The following is a 25,674-nucleotide window of genomic DNA, read 5'->3' as shown; positions in this document are numbered from 1 at the left end:
GATGACATATGGATGGATGCAGTGGCTCACGGCTATAATCCCAACACTTTGTGAGGCTGAAGTGGGAGGATCACTTGAGCCCAGGAGTTTGAGACCAGCCTGGAAAACAGTGAGACCCGCATCTCTACAAAAAAAAAAAAAAAAAAAAACTTACCCAGGCACGGTGGCACACATCTTATGGTGCCAGTTACTTGGGAGGCTGAGGTGGGGGAATCACTTGAGCCTGGGAGACCAAGGCTGCATTGAAGTCTCATCACGCCACTGCACTCCAGCCTGGGCAACAGAGCAAGACCTTGTCTCAACAAAAAAGAACCCCCCGGCCCCCAAAAAAGGCATATAATCAGTAAAAAAGACATTATTTGCTTATATTGTAGAGTGGTTCTAAAATACAGATTTTACATTGAGAAATTTTAATACTCTCTTTTTACTTTCCAAAGGTGAGGAAGAAAATGCTTCCCGTTCTTCTGGATGGGCATCCTATCTTCATAGTTGGTCTGGACTTCGATAGATTGATGGAAGGAGTATTTTTATTAACCAAATAGAATCTATTTACAAAAATGGTTCATGTATATTACCATCATCCTTTTGTCCAAAAGTGTGTATATATGTTTGCATCTACATATATTTGTACATCTGTATGACAGATGTATTTTAAAAGTTTCAACTTGAAGTAAAAGTATAACAGCTTGAAGTGCTGATACCAGGCGACAGCCCTCTAACTCATGTGATTTCCCGTGCATGCTGCCAGAATCAAACCACCAGGAATGAATTCACTCCCCACTTCTCTGGAACCTCAGGACCCATTTCTCGGCAGTACTGTGAATTTTGAAGTTAAACTAAATTTTGGTACCATACCAACTGGAATTTAGGCTTTAAAAATAATGTTTCAAGGCCATGTGTGGTGATTCAGGCCTGTAATCCCAGCACTTTGGGAGGCTGAGGCTGGAGAATCACTTGAGGCTAGTGAGCTGTGATCGTACCACTGCACTCCAGCTCGGGGAACAGAGCGAGCGAGACCTTGTCTCTAAAAATAGTAATAAAATAAAAATAATGTTTTATGACTATTTATTGCAAGGTCAGATTTGTAGATTGTTACTAGTTATAAATTGTTGAGAAATTTTTGTGATTAGAATATGAAGGAAAAAGCTTTATTGGTAAAAGTGACATGTTTATTAAGGGGCTATGAAGTAAATATGCTGCAGTTAATTATGCGAAGTTGAAATATAATTTAGTTACTTTAAAATAAACTGTTCTTTTTTTCTTTAAAGTATATTCTCTCAAAACTCACGATGTTGTCAGAGCCCTAGAGCTGGCTAGTGTAACACTGACTCTGAATAGGCGGGCCCACCCCCTGAGTTGAGGTGATTTCATGCTGTCTCTCCAGGCTCTTGGTATGGTGTCGCTACATGCAAGCCATGAATCCGTTTTGAGAATCCTCTCCATTTTCCCAAATAAAAACCTATCACAACAGTGACTAGATCACTCAGCGTTGTATCTAAGTATAAAACTGGTGCTTTCAGTGTGGTGGCAGATAGTGTTCCGTAAGCTTTCCATCAGCTTTCCATCAGAAGGGATTTTAGAAAGACACCTTGGAGGTCCGTGCTACATCTTCACAGTTCCTCTGAATAAACTTAGGTGGTAGCATTACTTGCCTTTGACGCCTCTGCATATGTTTTAATGACTAGATCAAAATTGTGGTGTTCTTCAATCAAAAATTTGATAATTCTATTTTTAATATTTATGTGTTAATCACCACAGTATGCTCTCTGAAGTTCTCTTAAGCCTTCAGTTTATACTCTTAATTCTCATTCTGAGCTGGAGAACTGACTTTGCACTTTGGTTATGCAGAACATTGGTTTCCAATTTAGTTTAACTGAAATTTGCTGCTGATATGTTGAGTTTGTTCTTTAAATAATATCTCATGTATCTGTCTTTCCTCCTGTCTTAGAAGAACAGACCTAACTAGTGAATGTATTAATGAAAATGCATCTATTTCAGAGCTGACATGAAGAGTTTAGTTTTTTTACTTTATAAACTGTGAATTTGAGTATGCCACCTGCCTACAATGTAACTAATCATATTTAAATATATTTTACTTTCTCTTTGACTTTAGACCTTTTGAAGTCTGTATAAACTTGTTTTAAAATACAGTCTCTACTTATGAATGTCATAACAAAAATACCTTTTTGCATGATAAAAAATTATTACTTTGATTACAAAAGGCCTATTCTTTCATGGTTTCCGCAATGAGAGGAAGTGTAATGATTATTTTAATATTTCTATTAAATATGTTTAACTTCTATTAAATATACATAAAAATATGTATATTTTTATGGCTGTTCTTTTATGTTAGACACTGTCTCTTTGGGGTTGTTCATTGGTCTATGAAATGGAACTGCAAACTCCTTTACTACTGGCCTTACATGGTTGGGACCTATTAGGTGGTTGAGAGAATGTTGGCCAACTCTTTGATACCTGCCAGGTAGACCGTGGTACCTGCCATGTCTGACACCCTGCATCCAGCTAAAACTAGAAACAGCACTGGGCCTCCCTGTGGACAAGACATTGATTTGACCAGAGGCAGATGTCTAGCTAAGGCTGCCAACGTAAGGTTGGCCTTAGATGAAAGGCTTTGTTTAGTTAGGGGCAGAGGTCATTAATTTTTTTTTTTTTTTGAGACAGAGTCTCGCTCTGTCGCCCAGGCTGGAGTGCGGTGGTGCGATCTCAGCTCACTGCAACCTCCACCTCCCGGGTTCACGCCATTCTCCTGCCTCAGCCTCCTGAGTAGCTGGGACTACAGGCGCCCACCACCACGCCCGGCTAATTTTTTGTATTTTTAGTAGAGATGGGATTTCACCGTGTTAGCCAGGATGGTCTCGATCTCCTGGAGATAACTAATTTCTTTGGATGTTTGGACTGGGAGATGGGGAGAGACAGAGCAGACAGAGAACACAGATGCCACAAGGAGGAGGAACAGAGCTAACCCCGGATAGGACTGGATACAGCAGCCAGACCAAGAGAGGCATCTGATGAGAAGCAGCTCTTCAGCCCTGGGCCTAGTGCACACATTTCTCCTTGGTTTCTTAAGAGCCAAATTTGACTGGGCACAGTGGCTCAAGCCTGTAATCCCAGCACCTTGGGAGGCTGAAGTGGGTGGATCACGAGGTTAAGAGATCAAGACCATCCTGGCCAACATGGTGAAACCCCGTGTCTACTAAAAATAAAAAAAAAAAAATCAACTGGGCTTGGTGGTGTGTGCCTGTAGTCCTAGCTACTTGGGAGGCTGAGGCAGGAGAATCACTTGAACCCAGAAGACAGAGTTCAGTGAGTCGAGATCACACCACTGCACTCTAGCCTGGCAACAGAGTGAGACTCCATCTAAAAAAAAAAGCCAAATTCATACAGTCCCTGAGGAGTGGGAACAGATGCACATCTCTTGTGTACAATAAGCTGTGCTTGTGCTCTGAACAGTGTAAGATTGAGAATTGTATTTCTTAAAGTTTGGCAGAATTGTAACTGAATTACTACCAAGGCACTGAGAAGGCGTACTGTACTTTGTATTCTTTTTAAAGTCCATGTTAGGTGGTGGCGTAGCTGGAAGTGTACAGTATTGAGGATGTAAAGTTTCCCCTAAAAATCGTTGGTATTTGGTGAATGGCATAACACATCAAAAAGTTGGTTGTATCATATGATTAAATTGCAATGTAATGATTTCAGCTTGGTGGAAGACTTCTACTTTGTCTTGGTATCTGAAAATCTCCTTTGCTTCAAACTTAATACACACCAAGGAAAACAACCTGATAACAATTTTACAAGTGTCTTTGAGCTAATGCTTTTTCATGGGTATTAAAAAGCAGTGAGTTATTTATGTATAATTTCTATGCAGAATGAAAATATTTATTCCATTCAAGATACGATTACACGAAAAGGCATCTAGTTGTGATCTTCAAATTATTATATACATAGAGAAAATTCCTATAAATAGGCTGGGCGCGATGGCTCACACCTGTATTCCCAGCAGTTTGGGAGGCCCAGGTGGGCAGATCACCTGAGGTCAGGAGTCCAAGACCAGCCTGGCCTATATGGTGAAACCTTGTCTCTACTAGAAATACAAAAATTACCCAGGCGTGTTGGCCCATGCCTGTAGTCATAGCTACTCAGCAGGCTGAGATAGGAGAATTGCTTGAACTCGGGAGGCGAGACTGCAGTGAGCCAAGATCACACCACTGCACTCCATTCTGGACGACAAAGCGAGACCCCATCTCAAAAAAGGAAAGAAAATTCCTATGAAGAAACACTATGCCTCTGAGTTTCAATAATAGAGATGATTAACCCAGTTTCCCTGCAAGGATGTGCTCACTGTGAACAGATGTAGTGGTTACCACCCCAGATGTCTGCCTAGCATTTGAGACAACAGTCCCTGTCACCCCTGCCTCTCTCTGGGAACTTTTGCCCCACCACCATACAGAGGGGCAGTAGGCCCAGCCATAATCAACTGAAACAAGAGTTCTGACCTGTGCCTAGGCAGTTAGGTTTTCTCAGGAATATGGATCTGGGACTAAAGAATCAAGTCAGCATCTTCCTGTGACTGGAATTGTAGCATGTAAGTACAGAAGCTTTGGAGTGCCCAGAAAGAGCAGAGAAAACCAGCCAAGAGAGTGCCAACTTTAATTTGATGTAAGAGGTCAACAAAATTGTGAAGTGAGTATTCTGGGGACCTGAGAGTCAAGGGACTGGATTCTGTACAATGTCTCTGCATCATCATAGTAAACTTCCTACACATACTTTGAAAGTGAATATCAGATATTTTGGAGCACAGTATAATGGTAAAGTATAAACTGAACTTACACAAGGACACCACAATTTCTGCTTCACTGACGAATAACTTGGGGAACGTTCTTGACTGCTCTGAGCCCCCATTTCTTTATCTGTAAAAAGGAGATAAATTACATAGTTGTGAGTTATTGGATGACATCATAAAACCCAGCACAGACGGCCGGGCGCGGTGGCTCACGCCTGTAATCCCAGCACTTTGGGAGGCCGAGGTGGGTGGATCATGAGGTCAGGAGATCGAGACCATCCTGGCTAACACGGTGAAACCCCGTCTCTACTAAAAATACAAAAAAATTAGCCAGGTGTGGTGGTGGGCGCCTGTAGTCCCAGCTACTTGGGAGGCTGAGGCAGGAGAATGGCATGAACCCAGGAGTTGGGGGTTGCAGTGAGCCGAGATTGCGACACTGCACTCCAGCCTGGGCGACAGAGCCTACCTGTTCCCTGAAACACAGCAATATTGAAATTAGGCAAATTACAAACCCTACAATGCCTTCTAAGTGTTTAAGTCATAGAAAGACTCACACATCTCTCACTCAAAATCAAAAGCTAGAGATAATTAAGCTTAGTGAAGAAAGCAAGTCAAAAGCTGAGACTGAGGCCAAAAGCAAAGCCTTTTTTGCTTTGTTGTTTTTAAGATTCAAGGAGTACATATGCAGGTTTGTTACAAGAGTATATTGCATAATACTGAGGTTTGGATATTACTCCGTTGTTGGATGAATCGTTTGCAAATATTTTCTCCAACTTTGCAGACTGCCTCTTCACCTTGTTGACTGTTTCCTTTGCCGTGCAGAAACTTTGTAGTTTGATATGTATCATTTGTCTATTTTTGCTTTTGTTGCCTATGCTTTTGAGGTCTCAGCCATAAAATATTTGCCTAGACCAATGTCCTGACACATTTTCGCTGTGTTTTCTTCTAGTAGTTTCATAGTTTCAGGTCTTACATTTAAGTCTTTAATTCATTTTTAGTTGATATTTGTGTATGGTAAGAGATAGAGGTCTCATTTTGATTTTCTGAGTATGAGTATCCAATTTTCCCAGCATCCTTTATTGAAGAAACTTTCCCTTCCCCTAATGAATATTCTTGGTACCTTTGTTGAAAATAAGTTGGCTGTAAATATGTGGATTTATTTCTGGGCTCTCTTTTGTTACACTGGTCTATGTGTCGGTTTTTATGCCAGTGCCATGATGTTTTGATTACTACAGCTTTCTATTATATTTTGTAGTCTGGTAATGTGATTCCTCCAGCTCCTTCCTTCCTTCCTTCCTTCCGTCCGTCCGTCCTTCCTTCCTTCCTTCCTTCCTTCTTCCTCCCTCCCTTCCTCCCTTCCTTTCTTCATTCCTTTCTTCCTTCCTCCTACCTTCCCTTCCCTTCCTTCTCCCTTCCCCCTTCCCTTCTTTCTCCTTTCCCTTCCCTTTTTTCCCCCGTCCCTGCGCCTCCCCTTCCCTTCCCTTTCCTTCCAGGACAGGGTCTCACTCTTTTGTCCAGGCTGGACTGCAGTGGCACAATTATGGCTCCCTACAGCCTCTAACTCCTGGGCTCAAGTGATCCCTCTACCTCAACATCCCAAGTAGCTTGGACCACAGACGTGTGACACCACACCTGGCTAATTTTTTATTTTTGTAGAGGCGGGGTCTCACTATGTTTCCCGTGCTGGTCTCCAACTCCTGGACTCAAGCAGTCCTCTTGCCTTGGCCTTCTAAGGTACTGAGATTACAGACTTGAGACACTGAATATCATTGGAATTTTGATAGGAATTACATAGAATCTGTAGATTGATTTTAGTAGTATGGCCATTTTTATAATATCAATTCTTCCAATTCATAAACATGGGATATCTTTCTATCTTTTTCTGTCCTCTTCAATTTCTTTCTTTTTTTTTTTTTTTTTTTTTTTTTTTGAGACGGAGTCTTGCTCTGTCGCCCAGGCTGGAGTGCAGTGGCTGGATCTCGGCTCACTGCAAGCTCCGCCTCCCGGGTTCACGCCATTCTCCTGCCTCAGCCTCCCGAGTAGCTGGGACTACAGGCGCCCGCCACCTCGCCTGGCTAGTTTTTTGTACTTTTTAGTAGAGACGGGGTTTCACCGTGTTAGCCAGGATGGTCTCGATCTCCTGACCTCGTGATCCGCCCGTCTCGGCCTCCCAAAGTGCTGGGATTACAGGCTTGAGCCACCGCGCCCGGCCAATTTCTTTCATTAATGTGTTATAGTTTTCCTTGTAGAGATCTTTCACTTCCATAGTTAAATTTATTCTTAGGTATCTTGTTTTTGCTATTGTAAATGGGCTTGCTTTCTTGATTTGTTTTTCAGCTAATTTTTGTATGTTGATTTTTTGTATCCTGCAACTTCATCAGTTTATCAATTCGGAGTGTTCTGTGGAGTGTTTAGGGTTTATATGTATATACGATCATGTTATCTGCAAACAGGGACAATCTGATTTCCTTCTCACCAATTTGGATGACCTTTTTTTTCTTTCTCTTATCCTAATTTTTCTGGCTAATATTTACTTTACTATGTCGATTAAGAGTGGTGAAAGGGGGCATCCTTGTCTTTTTCCAGTTCTTAGAGGAAAAGCTTTCAACTTTTTGCTATTCAGTATGATGTTGGCTATGGGTTTGTCATACACGGCTTCTACTGTGTTGAGATACGGTTCTTCTACACCTAATTTGTTAGGAGTTTTATCAAGGATGGATGTTGAATTTTACCAAATGCTTTTTCTGTCTCTTAAGATGAGTATATGGTTTTTGTCCTTCACTTTGTTGACCAGATGTGTCACATTTATTAATTTGCATATATGGAACCATCCTTGCATCCCTGAGATAAATCCCACTTGATAATAGTGAATGATCTTTTTTAATGTGCTGCTAGATTCAATTTGCTAGTATTATGTTGAGGATTTTTGCATCTATGTTCATCAGGGATATTGGTCTATAGTTTCCTTTTTTTTTTTTTTTTTTTTTAGTCCCTGTCTGGTTTTGATATCAGGGAAATACTATAGAATGAGCTTGGAAGAGATCCACTTCAATTTTCTGCAACAGTTTGAAAAGAGTTGGTGTTAGTTCCTTAAATGTTTGGCAGAATTCTACAGTGAAGTCATTGAGTCAAGGGCTTTTTTTAATGGGACACTTTTTATTATAAATTCAGTTTGTTATTCACAGGCTGTTCAGGTTTTCTATTTCTTCTTGATTCAATCTTGGTAGATTGTGTCTTGAAATGTATCTATTTCTGCTAGGTTTTCCAATTTGTTAGTGTATACTTGTTCATAATAGTCTGTAATGATCCTTTGTATTTTTGTGGTATGAGTTTTAATGTTTCCTTTTTTTATTCCTTATTTTCTTGGCTCTTTTTTTCTCATGGTTAGCTAGTGATTTGTTGATTTTGTTTATCTTTTCAAAAAACTAACTTAATTTCATTGATGTTTTATACAAGCACTGAGCTGCAGGAATTTTTGCATACTCCAACAACTCCCAGAACTCCAGTGAGGCAGGAGATCCATCCACTCCCATGGGAAGGGGGCTGAAGCCAGGGAGCCAAAAGGCCTTGCTCAGCAGGTCCCACTCCCACAGAACCAGGCAAGCTAAGACCCACTGGCTTGGAATCCCTGCCGGCCAGCACAGCAGCCTGGAGTCTGCCTAAGAGGACTGAGTTCCTGGCGGAAGGGGGACCAGCTATTACTGTGGTTCCAGTCGGAGGTTTTCCTTTGTGAGTGCTAGGGAGACTGGGAGGTTTGGACTGGGTGGAATTCCCCACAGTGCAGCACAGTGGCTGTGGGAGATGGTGGCCAGACTGCTTCTTTAGGTGGGACCTGGATCCATCTCTCTTCACCAGGCAGGGTCTCCCTGCAGAAATTCCAGCAACTCCGCCAGCAGTTCACAGAACTCTCATCAGCCTGAGACACAGCACCTCGGGGGAGGGGCAGCCATGGTCTCAGGTTCAGCGGACACAATCTTTCCTGCCTGCTGTCTCTGAAGAGTATGGGCAATTCAGATGAGAGGGGGATTCGCCCCAGCACAGTGCACCCGCACTGCTAAGGGGCAGCCAGACTGCTTCCTTAAGTGGGTCACCCTGATTGGGCAAGACCTCCCAACAGGGGTTGCCAGACACCTCATACAGAAGAGTTCTCGCTGGCATCAGGTCAGTGCCCCTCTGAAATGAAGCTTCCAGAGGAAGGAGCAGGCAGCAATCTTTGCTGTTCTGCTCCCTCCACTGGTGATACCCAGGCAAACAATCTGTAGTAGACCCCTAGCAAACTGCAGCAAACCTGCAGAGGAAGGGCCTGACTGTTAAAAGAAAAACAAAGAAAGAGAAAGCAACAACAACCACATCAACAAAAAAGACCCCACAAAACCCCCATCAAAGGTCAACAGACTCAAAGATCAAAGGTAGAATCCACGAAGATGAGGGGGAAAAAACACAAAAACACCGAAAATTCCAAAAGCCAGAATGCCTTTTCTCCTCCAAATGATCACAACACCTCTCCAGCAAAGGCACGGAACTGGACTGAAGCTGAGATGGATGAACTGACAGAAGCTGGCATCAGAAAGTGGGTAATAATCAACTGTAGAGGACTGTGTGCTCACAAACGAGAAGTTCCCAATAAGCCCAGCTCTTGCAAACAAAGCAGGACATTCCTTCTCTGCAAACAAGAAGGATAAAGGAGCCAGCTGTAAACAGTGGGCTCTGGGAACTGGTCAGTGTTTTACTGATCTTGCGAGTCAAGGAAAGGTCAGAGAAGCAACACATGTCCCGTTACTTGGCAACATTCCACAAACGGCTGGATAAAATAAAGCAGTGTGTGCCGTTCGGGGTGGCCGCCATGTATGTCTTGTCCTGTGTTGTCTTGTGTGTTCATTCCTTTGTTTAGGAAACACGCGGACCCCAACAATCAACTTCACTAAGCTAAAGGATTATGTTCTAACCCAATGCAAAGAAGCTAAGAACCATGATAAAAGATTACAGGAGCTGTTAACTAGAATAACTAGTTTAGAGAGGAACATAAATGGCCTGATGGAGCTGAAAAACACAGCACAAGAATTTCATGATGCAAGCACAAGTATCAATAGCCAAATCAGCCAAGTGAAAGAGAGAATATCAGTGCTTGAAGACTATCTTCTGAAATAAGGCAAGCAGACAAGATTAGAGAAAAAACAACCCAAAGGAATGAACAACACCTCCAAGAACTATGGGACTAGTCAAAAGACTGAACCTATGACTGATTGGAGTAGCTGAAAGAGATGGGGAAAATGGAACCAAGTTGGAGAAAACACACTTCAGGATATCATCCAGGAAAACTTCCCCAGCCTAGCAAGACAGGCCAACATTCAAATTCAGGAAATCCAGAGAACCTCAATAAGATACTTCGTAAGAAGATTAAACCCAAGACACATAATCATCAGATTCTCCAAGGTTGAAATGAAAGAAAAAATGTGAAGGGCAGTCAGAGACAACGGCCAGGTCACCTACAAAGGGAAGCCCGTCAGACTAACAGTGGATTTCTCAGCAGAAACCCTACAAGCCAAAAGAGAGTGGGAGCCAATATTCAACATTCTTGAAGAAAAAAATTTTCAACCCAGAATTTCATATCCAGCTAAACTAAGCTTTTCCTATCCGACCAAACATCCTTTTCAGACAAGCAAATCCTGAGGGATTTTGTCACCACCAGGCCTGCCTTGCAAGAGCTCCTGAAGGAAGTGCTAAACATGGAGAGGAAAAACCATTACCTGCCACTAGGAAAACACACTGAAGTACACAAACCAACAACACTATGAAGCAATTATATTAACAAGTCTGCAAAATTAACCAGCCAGCATCATGATGACTGGATCAAATTCACACATAACAATATTAGCCATAAATGTAAATGGGCTAAATGCCCCAATTAAAAGACACAGAATGGCAAGCTAGATAAAAAGAGAAGATCGATTGGTGGGCTGTATTCAAGAGACACAACTCACATGCAAAGACACACATAGGTTCAAAATAAAGGGATGGAGGAAAATTTACTAAGAAAGCGGAAACAGAAAAAAGCAGGGGTTGCAATCCTAGTTTCTAACAAAGTAGACTTTAACCAACAAAGGTCAAAAAAGACAAAGAAGGGCATTATTTAATGGTAAAGGGTTCAATTCAATGAGAAGAGCTAACTATCCTAAATATATATGCACCCAATACAGGAGCACCCAGATTCATAAAACAAGTTCTTGAAGACCTATAAAGAAACTTAGAGCACCATACAATAATAGCAGGAGATTTTAATATCCCACTGTCTATATTAGACAGATCATCGAGATAGAAAATTAACAAAGATGTTCGGGACTTGAACTCAGTTCTGGATCAAGTGGACCTGATAGATATCTACAGAACTCACCACCCAAAAACAACAAACATACATTCTTCTCAGCAACACATGGCACTTCCTCTAAAATCGATCACATATTTGAAAGTAAAACATGGCCGGGTGCAGTGACTCATGCCAGTAATCCCAACACCTGGGGAGGCCAAAGCGAGTGGATCACCTGAGGTCAGGAGTTCAAGACCAGCCTGGCCAACATGGTGAAACCCCATCTCTACTAAAAATATACAAATTAGCTGGATGTGGTGGTAGGCACCTGTAGTCCCAGCTACTCGGGAGGCTGAGGCAGGAGAATGGCGTGAACCCAGGAGGCAGAGCTTGCAGCGAGCCGAGACAGTGCCACTGTACTCCAGCCTGGGCGACAGAGCGAGACTCTGTCAAAAAAAAGAAAGTACTGCTGCCTAGAGCTGTGGCAACCATCTTGTGACCATGAGGCAACAGATATGCTAAGAATGGTGGATTTGAAAACAGAAAAAATTTTAATTAATTCTTGTTAACCAATTGTCCATGACTTATCTCTCATTTCTTGTTATATGAGAAAAATAAACCCTTATTAGTATAATTCCTGTTGCGTGCCTCTGGCTCACTCCTAATTTTCAAATAAAGATAATAATATAATGGAATTAAGTGAAATAATGCAGGGAAAAGGCTGACTCAGCACAGTACCTGGTACACAGGACATACACAATACATGTTAACTTCAAATGTGTCATTTCAAACAAATTTCAGCATGCTCTTGTCACTGTCACTAACCAGAAGATTAACAATAATGTTTTTTTTCTTTTCTTTTCTTTTTTTTGAGACTAAGTCTCACTCTGTCACCTAGGCTGGAGTGCAGGGGCACGATCTCTGCTCACTGCCACCTGCGCTTCCCAGGTTCAAGCAATTCTCCTGCCTCAGCCTCCCGAGTAGCTGCGATTACAGGCATGGGCCACCACACCTGGCTAATTTTGGTATTATTAGTAGAGACAGGGTTTCACCATGTTGGCCAGGCTGGTCTCAAATTCCTCACCTCAAGTGATCCGCCCACCCGGGCCTCCCAAAGTGCTGGGATTACAGGCATAAGCCTCTGCTCCTACCCTAAATTATTGTTATTTAGTCAAATAATTGTTTATGGCTACAACTCTTTTCCAAGAGACATACTGAAGTCTAAATACAAATGTAAATATTTGAAAAGTTATTATAAATGGCTTTTGAGTTCATTTCTGTTACTGCTTTCCCAATTAGCAAAAGCAATCTAAACACAGTTTATTCAGAATAGGGCAATTTCTGTTAGTTTTTGTTACCTTAGGAGTAAATGGGTATTTGGGGTTTTTGTTTGTTTGTTCGTTTGAGACGGAGTCTCGTTCTGTCGCCGAGGCTGGAGTGCAGTGGCGCGATGTCAACTCACTGCCAGCTCCACCTCCCGGGTTCATGCGAGTCTCCTGCCTCAGCCTCCCGAGTAGCTGGAACTACAGGTGCCCACCACCAAGCCCAGCTTTTTTTTTTTTTTTTTTTTAATTATTATTATTTTAGTAGAGATGAGGTTTCACCATGTTGCCCAGGCTGGTCTCGAACTCCTGAGTGCAGGCAATCTGCCCACCTCGCCTTCCCAAAGTGCTAGGATTACAGGCGTGAGCCACCATGCCCAGCCAGGTGTTTCGTTTTTTGTTTGGTTTTCAAGCAACCCTTCTAAATTTTGCTATGCTCACTCTTTCTTCACATGTTGGTACTGGTTAGATACAGATTTTGCTTTCCTAGTGAAGACTCTTTTGAGAGCTGGCTATCCCCTCTTGCTCCTTTTCTTTTTTTCTCTTCCCTACTTCCAAGTTTCTTGCCCTTTTTCTTACCCCCTAAGTTATCAGAAATTCATACCCCCTTGAGAGGGCTTTTTGTTTGAACCTCAGTCTTTAGTTTCATCAACTTTTCTAAGGAAATTGATCAGTTAATGAAGGCTGGTTTGCCTGACTTCAGAATATCTGTATTATTCAGTGATGTGTTTTTTTTGTTGTTGGTTTTTTTTTTTTTTTTTTTTTTTTTGAGACGGAGTCTGCTCTGTCGCCCAGGCTGGAGTGCAGTGGCCGGATCTCAGCTCACTGCAAGCTCCGCCTCCGTGTTTACGCCATTCTCCTGCCTCAGCCTCCCGAGTAGCTGGGACTACAGGCGCCCGCCACCTCGCCCGGCTAGTTTTTTGTATTTTTTAGTAGAGACAGGGTTTCACTGTGTTAGCCAGGATGGTCTCGATCTCCTGACCTCGTGATCCGCCCGTCTCGGCCTCCCAAAGTGCTCGGATTACAGGCTTGAGCCACCGCACCCGGCCCAGTGATGTGTTTTTATGGTTACTTTCTTTGAGCATAGTGTAAACATCACCCATCGCATAGCTATGGCAGCGACATAAATCTAGCAGAGTAAGATCGAGGAAAGCTAGAAGTCCCACCACAGATTGTATTTCAGTGAAAGGGATTCTTTTTAACTGCTTATAAAAGTAAAGAAAACTTATAAACATGGAAAACAATTATTAAACCAACCATATGCTCATACGGATATTAAATGGTGTGCCAGATTCTAGAAAGAGTTACCTTTTGGTAAGAGCACTGCTTGTTAACTACAGTTGATTGCTTTAGATGTCTAGTGTGTACACAAAAGCATGATTTTTTATTCCTTATAACCAAAGTAGAAACCTACTCTGAGCAATTTGACAAAAGGTTTACATTATTTATTTTGGTGTAGTTTAAGATTACAATAAGATATAATTCCTAAAGAGTGAAATATAAGGCTGGGCACGGGGGATTGTGCCTGTAATCCTAACAGTTTGGGAGGCCGAACTGGGTGGATCACCTGAGGTCAGGAGTTCGAGGCCAGCCTGGCCAACGTGGTAAAACCCCGTCTCTACTAAAAATATAACAATTAGCCAGGCATTGTGGCATGCACCTGTAATCCCAGCTACTAGGGAGGCTGAGGCAGGAGAATCACTTGAACCCGGGAGGCGGAGCCTGGAGTGAGCTGAGATCGTGCCATTGCACTCCAGCCTGGGTGACAGGAGTGAAACTCCGTCTCAAAAAAAAAAAAAAAAAAGGTGCAGTATAAGTTTTCACAAAATATGGAACTGCAGTAGTCTAGAACAATGTCTCAACATACCTCCTACACTAAGTATAATAGTAAATCTCTGTATTTGGTGGCATAATATGCTCTTATTGTAAACCAAAAACACATGCTGAGCACTGGACATTGTCCAATGTTTAATTCATATGATTCATTCTGAGTTTCTGACTGAGATCATTCTTTCAGACTGTGTATTTCTCCTGGGACTCATAAAATATGCAGCCCTAACATGATTTCATTTTTGTTTCCTTTCCTGGAAAAGGAGAAATTATTCAGATCAGCTTTCATATTGACTTATAGACTATGACCTCAAAAAAAAAATTTTTTTTTTTTTGAGACAGAGTCTTGCTCTGTCGCCCAGGCTGGAGTGCAGTGGCCCGATCTCAGCTCACTGCAAGCTCCGCCTCCCTGGTTTACACCATTCTCCTGCCTCGGCCTCCTGAGTATCTGGGACTACAGGCGCCCGCCACCACGCCCGGCTAGTTTTTTTGTATTTTTTTAGTAGAGACGGGGTTTCACCATGTTAGCCAGGATGGTCTGGATCTCCTGACCTCGTGATCCACCCGTCTTGGCCTCCCAAAGTGCTGGGATTACAGGCTTGAGCCACCGCGCCCAGCCTCAAAATATTTTTAAAGGGACTCCTTCGTTCTAGGACTGCTCTAATAGAGTAGCCACTGGCCACATGTGGCTATTGAAAGATTGAAATGTGGTTATTCCAAATCAGGGCGTACGGTAAATATAAAATAAACACCAGATTTCAAAAGCTTACATGAAAAAATTAATGTGAAATATCTCACTAGTAGTTTTTATAGAGAGTACATGTTGAAATTTTAACATCGTGAACGTATTAGTTTAAATAAAATATATTGTGAAAATTAATTTCATGTTTCTATTTACTTTTGATAAAAGTACTACTAGAACATTTTTAAATTACTTGTAGTGATCTCATTTGTAACACATTACATTTCAATCATAATACTGCTGTTCTAAAGAGTCACTCTGCTAAGCCCTGAAATTAACTCCAAATACCTCCCTGGAATATAGTGCCAAGGTAGTGGCTTCCTTGAACTTCAGCCTCTAAAAGTAAGCAAGAATTGAGAAATATCTTCTGCTTTGAAAAATATTCACTCCTCAACCCTAATACATCAATTGCATATTATTGGGAGGCTAACTAAGCTCCTATTTTAAAATGCAAATTGAAGAAATTAGGCCAGAGTCATTCCCAAGCTGAGTGCCAATTATATAATCAGATGATTAGATTGCTCTTTCCCTAAAGCCTGTTTAGTTTTTTTGTTTGTTTGCTTGTTTTGTTGTTGTTGGTTGGTTGGTTTGTTTGTTTTTGAGATGGAGACTGTGTCACCCAGGCTGGAGTGCAGCTGCGTGATCTCTGCTCATTGCAACCTCCAACTCCCAGGTTCAAGCGATTCTCCTGCCTCTGCCTCCTGAGTAGCTGGGACTATAGGTGCATGCCACCACGCCCGTCTAATTTTTTTGTTTTTGTTTTTTTGTTTGTTTGTCTGTTTTGAGATGGAGTCTCGCTGTTTCCCAGGCTGGAGTGCAGTGGCACGATCTCAGCTCACTGCAACCTCCGCTTCTGAGGTTCAAGAGATTCTCCTGACTCAGCCTCCCAAGTAGCTGGGACTACAGGTGCATGCCATTATGCCTGGCTAATTTTTTGTATTTTTAGTAGAGATGGGGTTTCGCCATGTTGGCAAGACTGGTCTCGTACTCCTGGCCTCAGGTGATCCACCCGCCTCAGATGAAAGTGCTGGGATTACAGGCGTGAGCCATCACTCACAGCTCTCTAAAGCCTTTTGCCAAGATAAATTAGCTCTCAGAGAGCCACAGGATTCCTTTTGTAATGTGATTCATGAATTACAAACTAAATTAAAGTCTTACCTACTCTTGAAGAGTAGAAAACAAGAAGAAGTTCTGTTAGCCCTTAGAATAATTAAAAATTCATAAGCTTTGAAATAAATACAGGTAATAAAATCATTGCATATGACAAAACAAAAGTTTAAACTGACTTTGTAAACTCTGCATGAGATATGAAAACCAGGTTTCTCACTACTAGAAAAAGAAAAAAAGTTATAAATAAGCCAAGGAGAATTCCATAATGAATCCTGTGGTGCCAAATATGTGAACTACAAGTAATAACAGTGACCTTACACTGGAAACACAGGGACCAAAGTTAAAGATATAAAAGCATTCTCACACCCCTTGCGCAGCTACCCCCAATGTTAACATAACTGTTAACAAATTATCAAAACTAAGAAATTAGTCTTGGTATAATATCACTAACTGAACTCCAGACTTCCGTCAGGTTTTCCCAGTCTTTCCTTCAGTGTCCTTCCTCTGTTTCAGGATTCAATCCATGATCCTTCACACTTGGTACTTTGTCAGATGTCCCTCTGTATGGGTTTGTTTGATGTTTTCCCATGATGAGGGATAGACACTGCAAGGCTCAGAGCCACTTTACAAAGAAGCCTCTAGCGAGCTCCCCAGAGAAAACAGGGGAGACAACACAAGGACACTAGAGGAAATTTTAGCCTCTGACATCCATGACTATAGCAAATAGCAAACAAAGCCTATCTCCCAGTCAGAGAAACACAAAACCTCATACTAAAACCTTATTTAATTCAGTTCCTTTCACCCAGTACATCATGTACAGCCTCAAACAAGAAATTACAAAGCATACTAAAACACAAAAAGCCCCACAGTTTGAAGACACAGAGCAAGCATCAGAACCAGACTCAGATATGAAAGAGATATTGGAAGTATCCAACTAGGAATTTAAAATAACTAAGATTAACATGCTAGGGGCTCTAATGTAAAAAGAGCATAACATGCAAGAACAGATGGATAATGTAAGCAGAGAGATAAAAACACTAAGAAGAAATAAAAATGAAATATTAGAAATAAAAAACACCGTAACAAAAATGAAGAATGCCTTTGATGGATTCATCAAAAGAATGGATATGGCCAGTGAAAGCATCAGTGAGCTCGAAGAGATGTCAATAGATACTTCAAAAGCTGACATACAATGAGAAAAAAGAATGAAAAAGGAAAAACTGAACAAGAGTAAAGAACTGCAAGACAATTACAAAAGGTGGAACATGGAGACTTTTGGAAATACCAGAAAGAGAAGAAAAAGAGAAATAGAAGAAACATTTGAAGCAACAGGGACTGAAAATTTCCCCAAATTAATGATAGATACAGCTATGGTCTGAAAAGGTCTCAGGAGCCAGCAGAAAGGACTCCTCTTGGCCAAATCTGGAACATTTTGACAGTTTGAGCATCAATAAAAGTAATGAACCATAATTGACTGGAACACATTTAAAGCATAAAACTTCTTGAGTCCATAATCATATTCAATAAAGATGAAAACAAACCATCTTTTTTGTCACTGCTGGGGTTGGCTATTATTCAATTTCTTATTCTAAAACTTGGTAATTAAAGGTAAATAAAGAATAATTTATTCTTTCTCTGCAGTGGAACTAAGTTTTAGATACCAAATAACCCCAGTGGATGAGGGAAACTTCATTAGAGATTAGAATGACAGTTAATAAATGTAGAAAAAAGAAGAGAATTTAATTACCATTTGGCAACTTCTTTTTTTTTTTTTTTTTTTTTGAGACGGAGTCTTGCTCTGTAGCCCGGGCTGGAGTGCAGTGGCCGGATCTCAGCTCACTGCAAGCTCCGCCTCCCAGGTTTACGCCATTCTCCTGCCTCAGCCTCCGGAGTAGCTGGGACTACAGGCGCCCGCCACCTCGCCCGGCTAGTTTTTTTTTTTTTTTTTTTTGTATTTTTAGTAGAGACGGGGTTTCACCGTGTTAGCCAGGATGGTCTCGATCTCCTGACCTCGTGATCCGCCCGTCTCGGCCTCCCAAAGTGCTGGGATTACAGGCTTGAGCCACCGCGCCCGGCCAGCAACTTCTAATTAAGTAACTGATGTGAGAAAGAATCATTACTGCATGCTAAAACCATTTAGGGAAAGATGTCAAAGATCTCGGTGTATCAACCCATAGAATACTTTCTAGTAGCAAGAAGATAAAGGAATAGTTACCTTAACCCTATGATCTTAGAATCTCTAATAGTGAGTACACTAGATATTATGTGAAGAAAATGGCATCAGGCTGGGCGTCCTGGCGCATGCTTGTAATCCCAGCACTTTGGGAGGCAGAGGTGGGTGGATCACCTGAGATCAGGAGTTCGAGACCAGCCTGACTAACATGATAAAACACCATCTCTACTAAAAATACCAAAATTTGCTGGGCGTGGTGGCGAGCGCCTGTAATCCCAGCTACTTGGGAGGCTGAGGGAGGAGAATCACTTGAACCTGGGAAGCGGAGGTTGCAGTGAGCCAAGATAGTGCCACTGCACGCCAGCCTGGGTGACAAGAGTGAAACTCCGTCAAAAAAAGAAAAAAAAGACAAAGAAAGAAAGCCAGCAAGCAAGCGAGGAAGAAAGAAAATGGCATCAACGGTGAAGAATTGTTGCCCAACACGTTTAATGTAATTGTATTCAAGCCTAAAATTCTGCTTTACCGGAAATAAAAGAGAATACAGTTAAAGAACACCATGAGGAAACAATCAGATACATACAGAAAGTGAGAACATTGACCCAACTTCTACAAGCTGGCTAGGTGACTCCAATAAGTTCAAAGTCAAGAAAAAAAAAAGGGGGGGGGGGAGGGCAGGTACTACGCTTGATTTTTTTTTTTTTTTTTTTTTTTTTTTGAGACAGAGTCTCGCTCTGCCGCCCAGGCTGGAGTGCAGTGGCGCGATCTCGGCTCACTGCAAGCTCCGCCTCCCGGGTTCACGCCATTCTCCTGCCTCAGCCTCCCGAGTAGCTGGGACTACAGGCGCCCGCCACCTCGCCCGGCTAGTTTTTTTGTATTTTTTAGTAGAGACGGGGTTTCACCATGTTAGCCAGGATGGTCTGGATCTCCTGACCTCGTGATCCGCCCGTCTCGGCCTCCCAAAGTGCTGGGATTACAGGCTTGAGCCACCGCGCCCGGCCTACACTTGATTTTTAAAAAGCTTAGAGACAAACAATGAAATGCAACCTATGCTCCTTAATTAGAACGCTATTTAAACAAACCAGCTCTCAAAGACATTTTTTGGGATCAAAAAGGGAAATGTGAATATAGTTTGGTTATTAGACAACATTTAGAAAGCACTATTAGTTGTGAAAATTGTGTGATTATACTGTAAAAGAACTGCTTCTTTAAAAAAAAGATGCATTCTAAAGTATTTAGGGATGAAGAGTTTAAAGTTATTTACTTCAAACTACAGTAAAAAAATTAAACACTGCAAAATATTAATTGATAAATCTAGATGGTGGCTTTATAATATTCATAGATGAGCATATTTCCTTTAAATTTCTTTGTGCTTAAAATTTTTCATGTTAATAGGTAATATATGTATTACATTGGGATACATATAACTATGATGGACAGAAAATGACACTAAAAGTGCAAGATCACCAATTCGATCTAGGAAGCAGGATTATAGGGACTGCAATTTTCAAGTTAGCTTTTTTTTTCCCCCCCTCAGACGGAGTCTCCTTCTGTCGCCCAGGCTGGAGTGCAGTGGTGTGATCTCGGCTCACTGCAAGCTCCACCTCGTGGGTTCACACCATTCTCCTGCCTCAGCCTCCCGAGTAGCTGGGACTATAGGCGCCCACCACCATGCGCGGCTAATTTTTTTGTATTTTTTTTTAGTAGAGATGTGGTTTCACCGTGTTAGCCACGGTGGTCTCTATCTCCTGACGTCGTGATCCACCCGCCTCCGCCTCCCAAAGTGCTGGCATTACAGGTGTGAGTCACTGAGCCTGGCCTCATGTTAGCTTTAAAATACGATTATATTACTTTATGCTTACACTTTTATCATTTCTTTGTATTTGTTTTGATCTATATTTACTTATATTTCTCCGTGGACACGCATTCTCAACTACTGGTTTCACACAGTAGGAAAGGGCTTCTCTCCAAAGCTCCCAAGAGTTTGCACCTCCACTGAAGAACCCAGCTCCGAGTGAGACTGAAACCTCTTAGCTTCAATTCTAAATCCCTATGTAGGGGTTCTGGTCCTGCAGACTTTGGTGCCCTTCTCTGGTCTAATGACCCCAGCCAGAAGAGTGGGGTCCATTGTACAAATATGGGGCAGGTCCCACAGACAGGGAGAGTTGGATAGGTGTTTTCTACACCCTTCCTCCATTTCTACAAACATCACTTGCTGAATTATTAAAACCGACTCCTAACTTCTCTCCTTGGCACGTGAGTTCCTTCTCTCAAAGCACATACACACGAACACTTTCATAAATAATGCCCTTCATTAAGTTTTTATTTAAAAACATCCATATCTACACTACACATTCTTATTTATACATTTTTTTCTTTTTCTTTTTCTTTTTTTTTTTTTTTTTGAGACGGAGTCTTGCATTGTCGCCCAGGCTGGAGTGCAGCGGCGCAATCTCGGCTCACTGCAAGCTCCGCCTCCCGGGTTCACGCCATTCTCCTGCCTCAGCCTCCGGAGTAGCTGGGAGTACAGACGCCCGCCACCACGCCCGCCTAATTTTTTTATTTTTATTTTTAGTAGAGACAGGGTTTCACCATGTTAGCCAGGATGGTCTCGATCTCGTGACCTCGTAATCCGCCTGCCTCGGCGTCCCAGAGTGCTGGAATTACGGGCGCGAGCCACCGCAGCCGGCCTACATTTTTTTTCATAATAAAACCTGGCATCCCCTAACATTCAGGACCCTAATGACCTGGCTCTTCCTTGCTTGTTTCAACTTTATGCCCATTCCTTTGGCTACTTATTCCCAGATCATGCCACCATCTTTACACCCATACAGCCAGTCAACTTCCTTTTATTTTTTAAATTAAGATGTATTTGTCTTAACTGTTTTTAAATGCACAGTGCTGTAGCGTGAAGTACATTCACATTGCTGTGCAACCATCACCACCATCCATCTCCAGAATTTTTTCTCTTGCAAAACTGAAACTCTGTCCCCATTAAACAACAACTCTCCACTCCCCAATCCATACCCTTGACAACACCCATTCTACTTTCTCTCTCTGAATTTCATTACTCTAGGTACCTTACGTAAGTGGGATCATACAATATTTGTCCTTTTTATGATTTGCTTCTTTCACTTAGTGTAACGTTCTCAAGGTTCATCCATTTTGCAGCATGAGTCAGAATTTCCTCCCTTTTTTTTTTTTTTTTTTTTGAGATGGAGTCTTGCTCTTGTTGCCCAGACTGGAGTGCAATGGCGCAATCTCAGCTCCCTGCAACCTCCACCTGCTGGGTTCAAGTGATTCTCCTGCCTCAGCCTCCCAAATAGCTAAGATTACAGGTGCCCGCCACAACGCCCAGCTAATTTTTGTATTTTCATAGAGATGGGGTTTCACCATGTTGGCCAGGCTGGTCTCGAACTCCTGACCTCAGGTGATCTGCCTGCCTTGGCCTCCCAAAGTGCTGGGATTACAGGCATGAGCCACCACGCCCAGCCAACATTTCCTTCCTTTATAAGGGTGAATAAATATTCCATTGTATGAATGTACCACATTTTACTTATCCATTTATCCATTTCTGGACATTTGGGTGGTTTCCACCTTTCAGCTATTGTGAATAATGCTACTATGAATGTGCATGTGCAAATATCTCTTCCAGACCTTGCTTTCACTTCTTTGGGATATATATCCAGAAGTGGAATTGCTAGATCATATGGCAACTGTATCTTGAATTTTTTTAAAGAACTGCCTTATTGTTTTCCACAGGAGCTGCACCATTTTACACTCCCTCCAACAGTGCACAAGGTTCCATTTTCTTCACATCCTTGCCAACATTATTTTCTGTTTTTTTGATAGTAGCCATCTGAAAGGGTAGGAGGTATATCTCACCATGGTTTTGATTTGCATTTCCCTAATGATTAGTGATGTTGAGCATTTTTTCATATACTTACTGGCTATTCTTATTTAACAGCTGCAGAGTATTACTGGTAGAAACCATAATTTACTTAAAGAATGTCCTGGATAAATAAACTTTCTCAGTTCTTAAAAACAAAACTGCAATGACTCTCCTTGTACATTCTTCTGTTTTCGATTTCTTTTTTTTTTTTTTTTTTAGACCGAGTCTCGCTCTGTCGACCCAGGCTGGAGTGCAGTGGCATGATCTTGGTTAACTGCAAGCTCAGCCTCCCGGGGTTCACGCCATTCTCCTGCCTCAGCCTCCGGAGTAGCTGGGACTATAGGCGCGCGCCCACCACGCCTGGCTAATTTTTTTTTTTTTTTGTAATTTTTGGTAGAGACGGGGTTTCACGGTGTTAGCCAAGATGGTCTCAATCTCCTGACGTCGTGCTCCACCTGCCTTGGCCTCCCAAATTGCTGGGATTACAGGCCTGAGCCACTGAGCCTGGCCGCTTTCAATTTTTAAAAACTTTTTTATTATAGAAATTTTCACATATACACTAAAGTAGACAAGCTAATATAAAGAATACCATGTATTTATGAGGTAGTTTCAAGTTATCAACCCACATTCCCCACCCCTACATTTTATTTTAAAGTAAATTTCAGTGATATCATTTAGTGTACAGAGAGTTGCCAAGGGATCTTTAAAATTTGTTCTTTTTTTTTTTTTTTCTTTGAATCGGGGTCTCACTCTGTCACCCAGGCTGCAGTGCAGTGGTGCAATTATGGCTGGCTGGAACTACAGGTGCCCACCACCATGCCCAGCTAATTAAAAAAAATTTTTTTTTGTAGAGATGGGGGTCTCCCTTTTCTTCCCAGGCTGGTCTTGAACTCCTAACCTCAAGGGATCCTCCGACTTCAACCTCCAAAAGTGCTGGAGTTACAGGTGTGAGCCACCGTGCCCAGTCAAATTTGTACATTCTTTTGGTGTACATATAAGGATACATTTGTAAGATAAATTCCAAAATATGAATTTCCTGGGTCAAAGTAGAGCTGAATTTTACATTGACAGCTATTGCCCACTTGTTCTTTACAAAGCGTGTATGGATTTATACTCCTATCAACAATAAATTAGCCAGGCATGCTGGCATGCACTCATAAGCCCTGCTATTCAAAAGGATAGTTTAAGTCCAAGAGTTCAAGACCAGTGTGGGTAACATAGGGAGACCTCCTCTAGGGGGGAAAAAAGGGGTTTCCCTATATCCTCATCAAAACAGTACATAGTCAAACTTTTCATCTTTGCATTTGTGAAAAATCATATTTTACTTTTGTTTTATGGTGTTAGATTCTTGTACTCCAAAAAATCGTTTGTATTTTCTGTAGAAACCTGTTTTTCTCTGAGTTGAACATTTTTGTACTTCTTTTTTTAAAAATTAGATAAAAATATAATTTTTGTCGGCCGGGCGCGGTGGCTCAAGCCTGTAATCCCAGCACTTTGGGAGGCCGAGACGGGCGGATCACGAGGTCAGGAAATCGAGACCATCCTGGCTAACACGGTGAAACCCCGTCTCTACTAAAAAAATACAAGAAACTAGCCGGGCGAGGTGGCGGGCGCCTGTAGTCCCAGCTACTCGGGAGGCTGAGGCAGGAGAATGGCGTGAACCCGGGAGGCGGAGCTTGCAGTGAGCCGAGATCGCGCCACTGCACTCCAGCCTGGGTGACAGAGCCAGACTCTGTCTCAAAAAAAAAAAAAAAAAAAATATATATATATATATATAATTTTTGTCATACATTTTACAGATATTTTTCTTGGGGTTTGTTACATTTATTTGCTATGCAGAAAATTTAATTTCTACATTATATTTATCAATTTAAATGTTTATCAATTTTTATTTATTTAGAGACAGAATCTCGCTCTGTCACCCAGGCTGGAGTGCAATGGCACGACCTCGGCTCACTGCAACCTCTGTCCCGGGTTCAAGTAATTCTCCTGCCTCAGTCTCCCAAGTAGCTGGGATTACAGGCACCCTCCACCACACCTGGCGAAAGTTTTGCATTTTTGGTAGAGACAGGGTTTCACCATGTTGGTCAGGCTGGTCTCAAACTCCTGACCACAGGTGATCCACCCGCCTCAGCCTCTCAAAGTGCTTGGATTACAGGCGGGAGTCACCGCGCCCAGCCTACGTTTATCAATTTTTAATTTTATGGTTTATATGCTCTTTGAAAAGCCTCTCACCACTCCAACCTTAATTTTTTTCCCCTTGTTTTCTTCTGGTATTTTTATATCCTCTCTCTCCCTCTCTTTATTTTTTTATTTTTTATTTTTTTTGAATATTTAACTATTTGCTTTGTTTGGAATTTACTTTGATGTCAGGATATCAAATAGATCCAGTGTTTTTCTCCCACATGCCTCGACTGGCAGGAGACCAAAGTTTCCATTCTATTACCAGAGAGTAAGTATAGTTACTGAATCAGGTACCCTGAGAGAGATCATTTATGCTCAGGATGAATAACCTGTCTTATCTATTAGATCCTTTGGAGATTGCAGGGGTTTTTTGTTTGTTTGTTTGTTTTTGACGGAGTTTCGCTCCTGTTGCCTAGGCTGGAGTGCAGTGGCACGATCTCCCAGCTCACCGTAACCTCCGCCTTCCAAGTTCAAGCGATTCTCCTGCCTCAGCCTCCCGAGTAGCTGGGATTACATGCATGCGCCAACACCATGCCCTGCTAATTTTGTGTTTTTAGCAGAGACGGGGTTTCTCCATGTTGGTCAGGCTGGTCTCGAACTCCTGACCCCAGGTGATCCGCCTGCCTTGGCCTCCCAAACTGCTGGGATTACAGGCATGAGTCACTGCACGGCCCCGAAATTTCAGATTTTGATAGATGGAATGAGTGAAGACAATGAGAGCTAGCAAGGAAGAACAGGATTCAGAGGCAAGACTGGAAATCTCTCCAAGAAAGGTTAACTTCTTAACTCACAAGTTAAACAAAGCCTGCAGGCTCCGTGCGGAGCTCAGGGACCCAGCGGTGGCCGATCCAGACCAGGTTCTCCCGGACGCCCCGCCTGCCCGACAGAACTTTAGCATAGAGTCCCCTCAGGCGTAGTGGCCAGGACGGGGCGGAACCCTGTGGAGCGCCCACCCCCGGGACCGAGGCCGCTGCCAGGGCCGCGCAGCTACGCGAGTGGAATCAAAGGAGCCTCGACGCAAGGAGAGCCGGGCCCGCTCTCTGCGCCCGTCACCGCCATCCTTGTTGTAGGGAAGTCGGCCTCAGAGTAGCCGCCGCACGTCGTGGGATCCCAAAGTAGCCCCCAACCCCGCCACCAGCTGCCTTTGCGCCAGCCTCCCAGACTAGCTCGCCTGGAGTGCTGAGATGGGGGCGGGCCCGAGCCACGGGTTGGGGCGGGGTCTGACCCGCGCCCCGCCCTACCACGCCCCTCCCCGCCCCCCGCGCCTACCTCTCCAGTCCCCGCCCTCCCGCGCCCGCCCCGCCAGTCCCCGCCCCTCC

General features: G+C 42.6%; 1 protein-coding gene and 1 long non-coding RNA gene across 4 annotated transcripts in view; one reads left to right on the top strand and one right to left on the bottom strand.

The window, feature by feature from the left end:
• Positions 1-3,716, top strand: part of LOC105471847 (GRIP and coiled-coil domain containing 2) — a 64,369-nt gene extending 60,653 nt beyond the window's left edge. For all 3 annotated transcript variants that reach the window (XM_071077145.1, XM_071077144.1, XM_071077146.1), the window contains one exon: positions 438-3,716. In XM_071077145.1, the coding sequence (XP_070933246.1) occupies positions 438-508 (71 nt within the window). In that variant the 3' untranslated portion in view covers positions 509-3,716. The remainder of the gene's footprint in view (positions 1-437) is intronic.
• Positions 423-25,541, bottom strand: LOC139357948 (uncharacterized). Its single transcript, XR_011612032.1, has 3 exons — positions 25,147-25,541; positions 4,849-4,928; positions 423-499 (listed from the first exon to the last, which is right to left on the bottom strand). It is a non-coding gene; the product is annotated as an uncharacterized lncRNA (long non-coding RNA).
• Between the last annotated feature and the right edge of the window lie 133 nt (positions 25,542-25,674).

Source organism: Macaca nemestrina, chromosome 13, assembly GCF_043159975.1.
Source record: "Macaca nemestrina isolate mMacNem1 chromosome 13, mMacNem.hap1, whole genome shotgun sequence".
Classification (NCBI taxonomy): Eukaryota; Metazoa; Chordata; class Mammalia; order Primates; family Cercopithecidae; genus Macaca; species Macaca nemestrina.
Note: the sequence above shows the minus strand (reverse complement) of the source record. Positions and strands in the feature narration are given on the sequence as shown.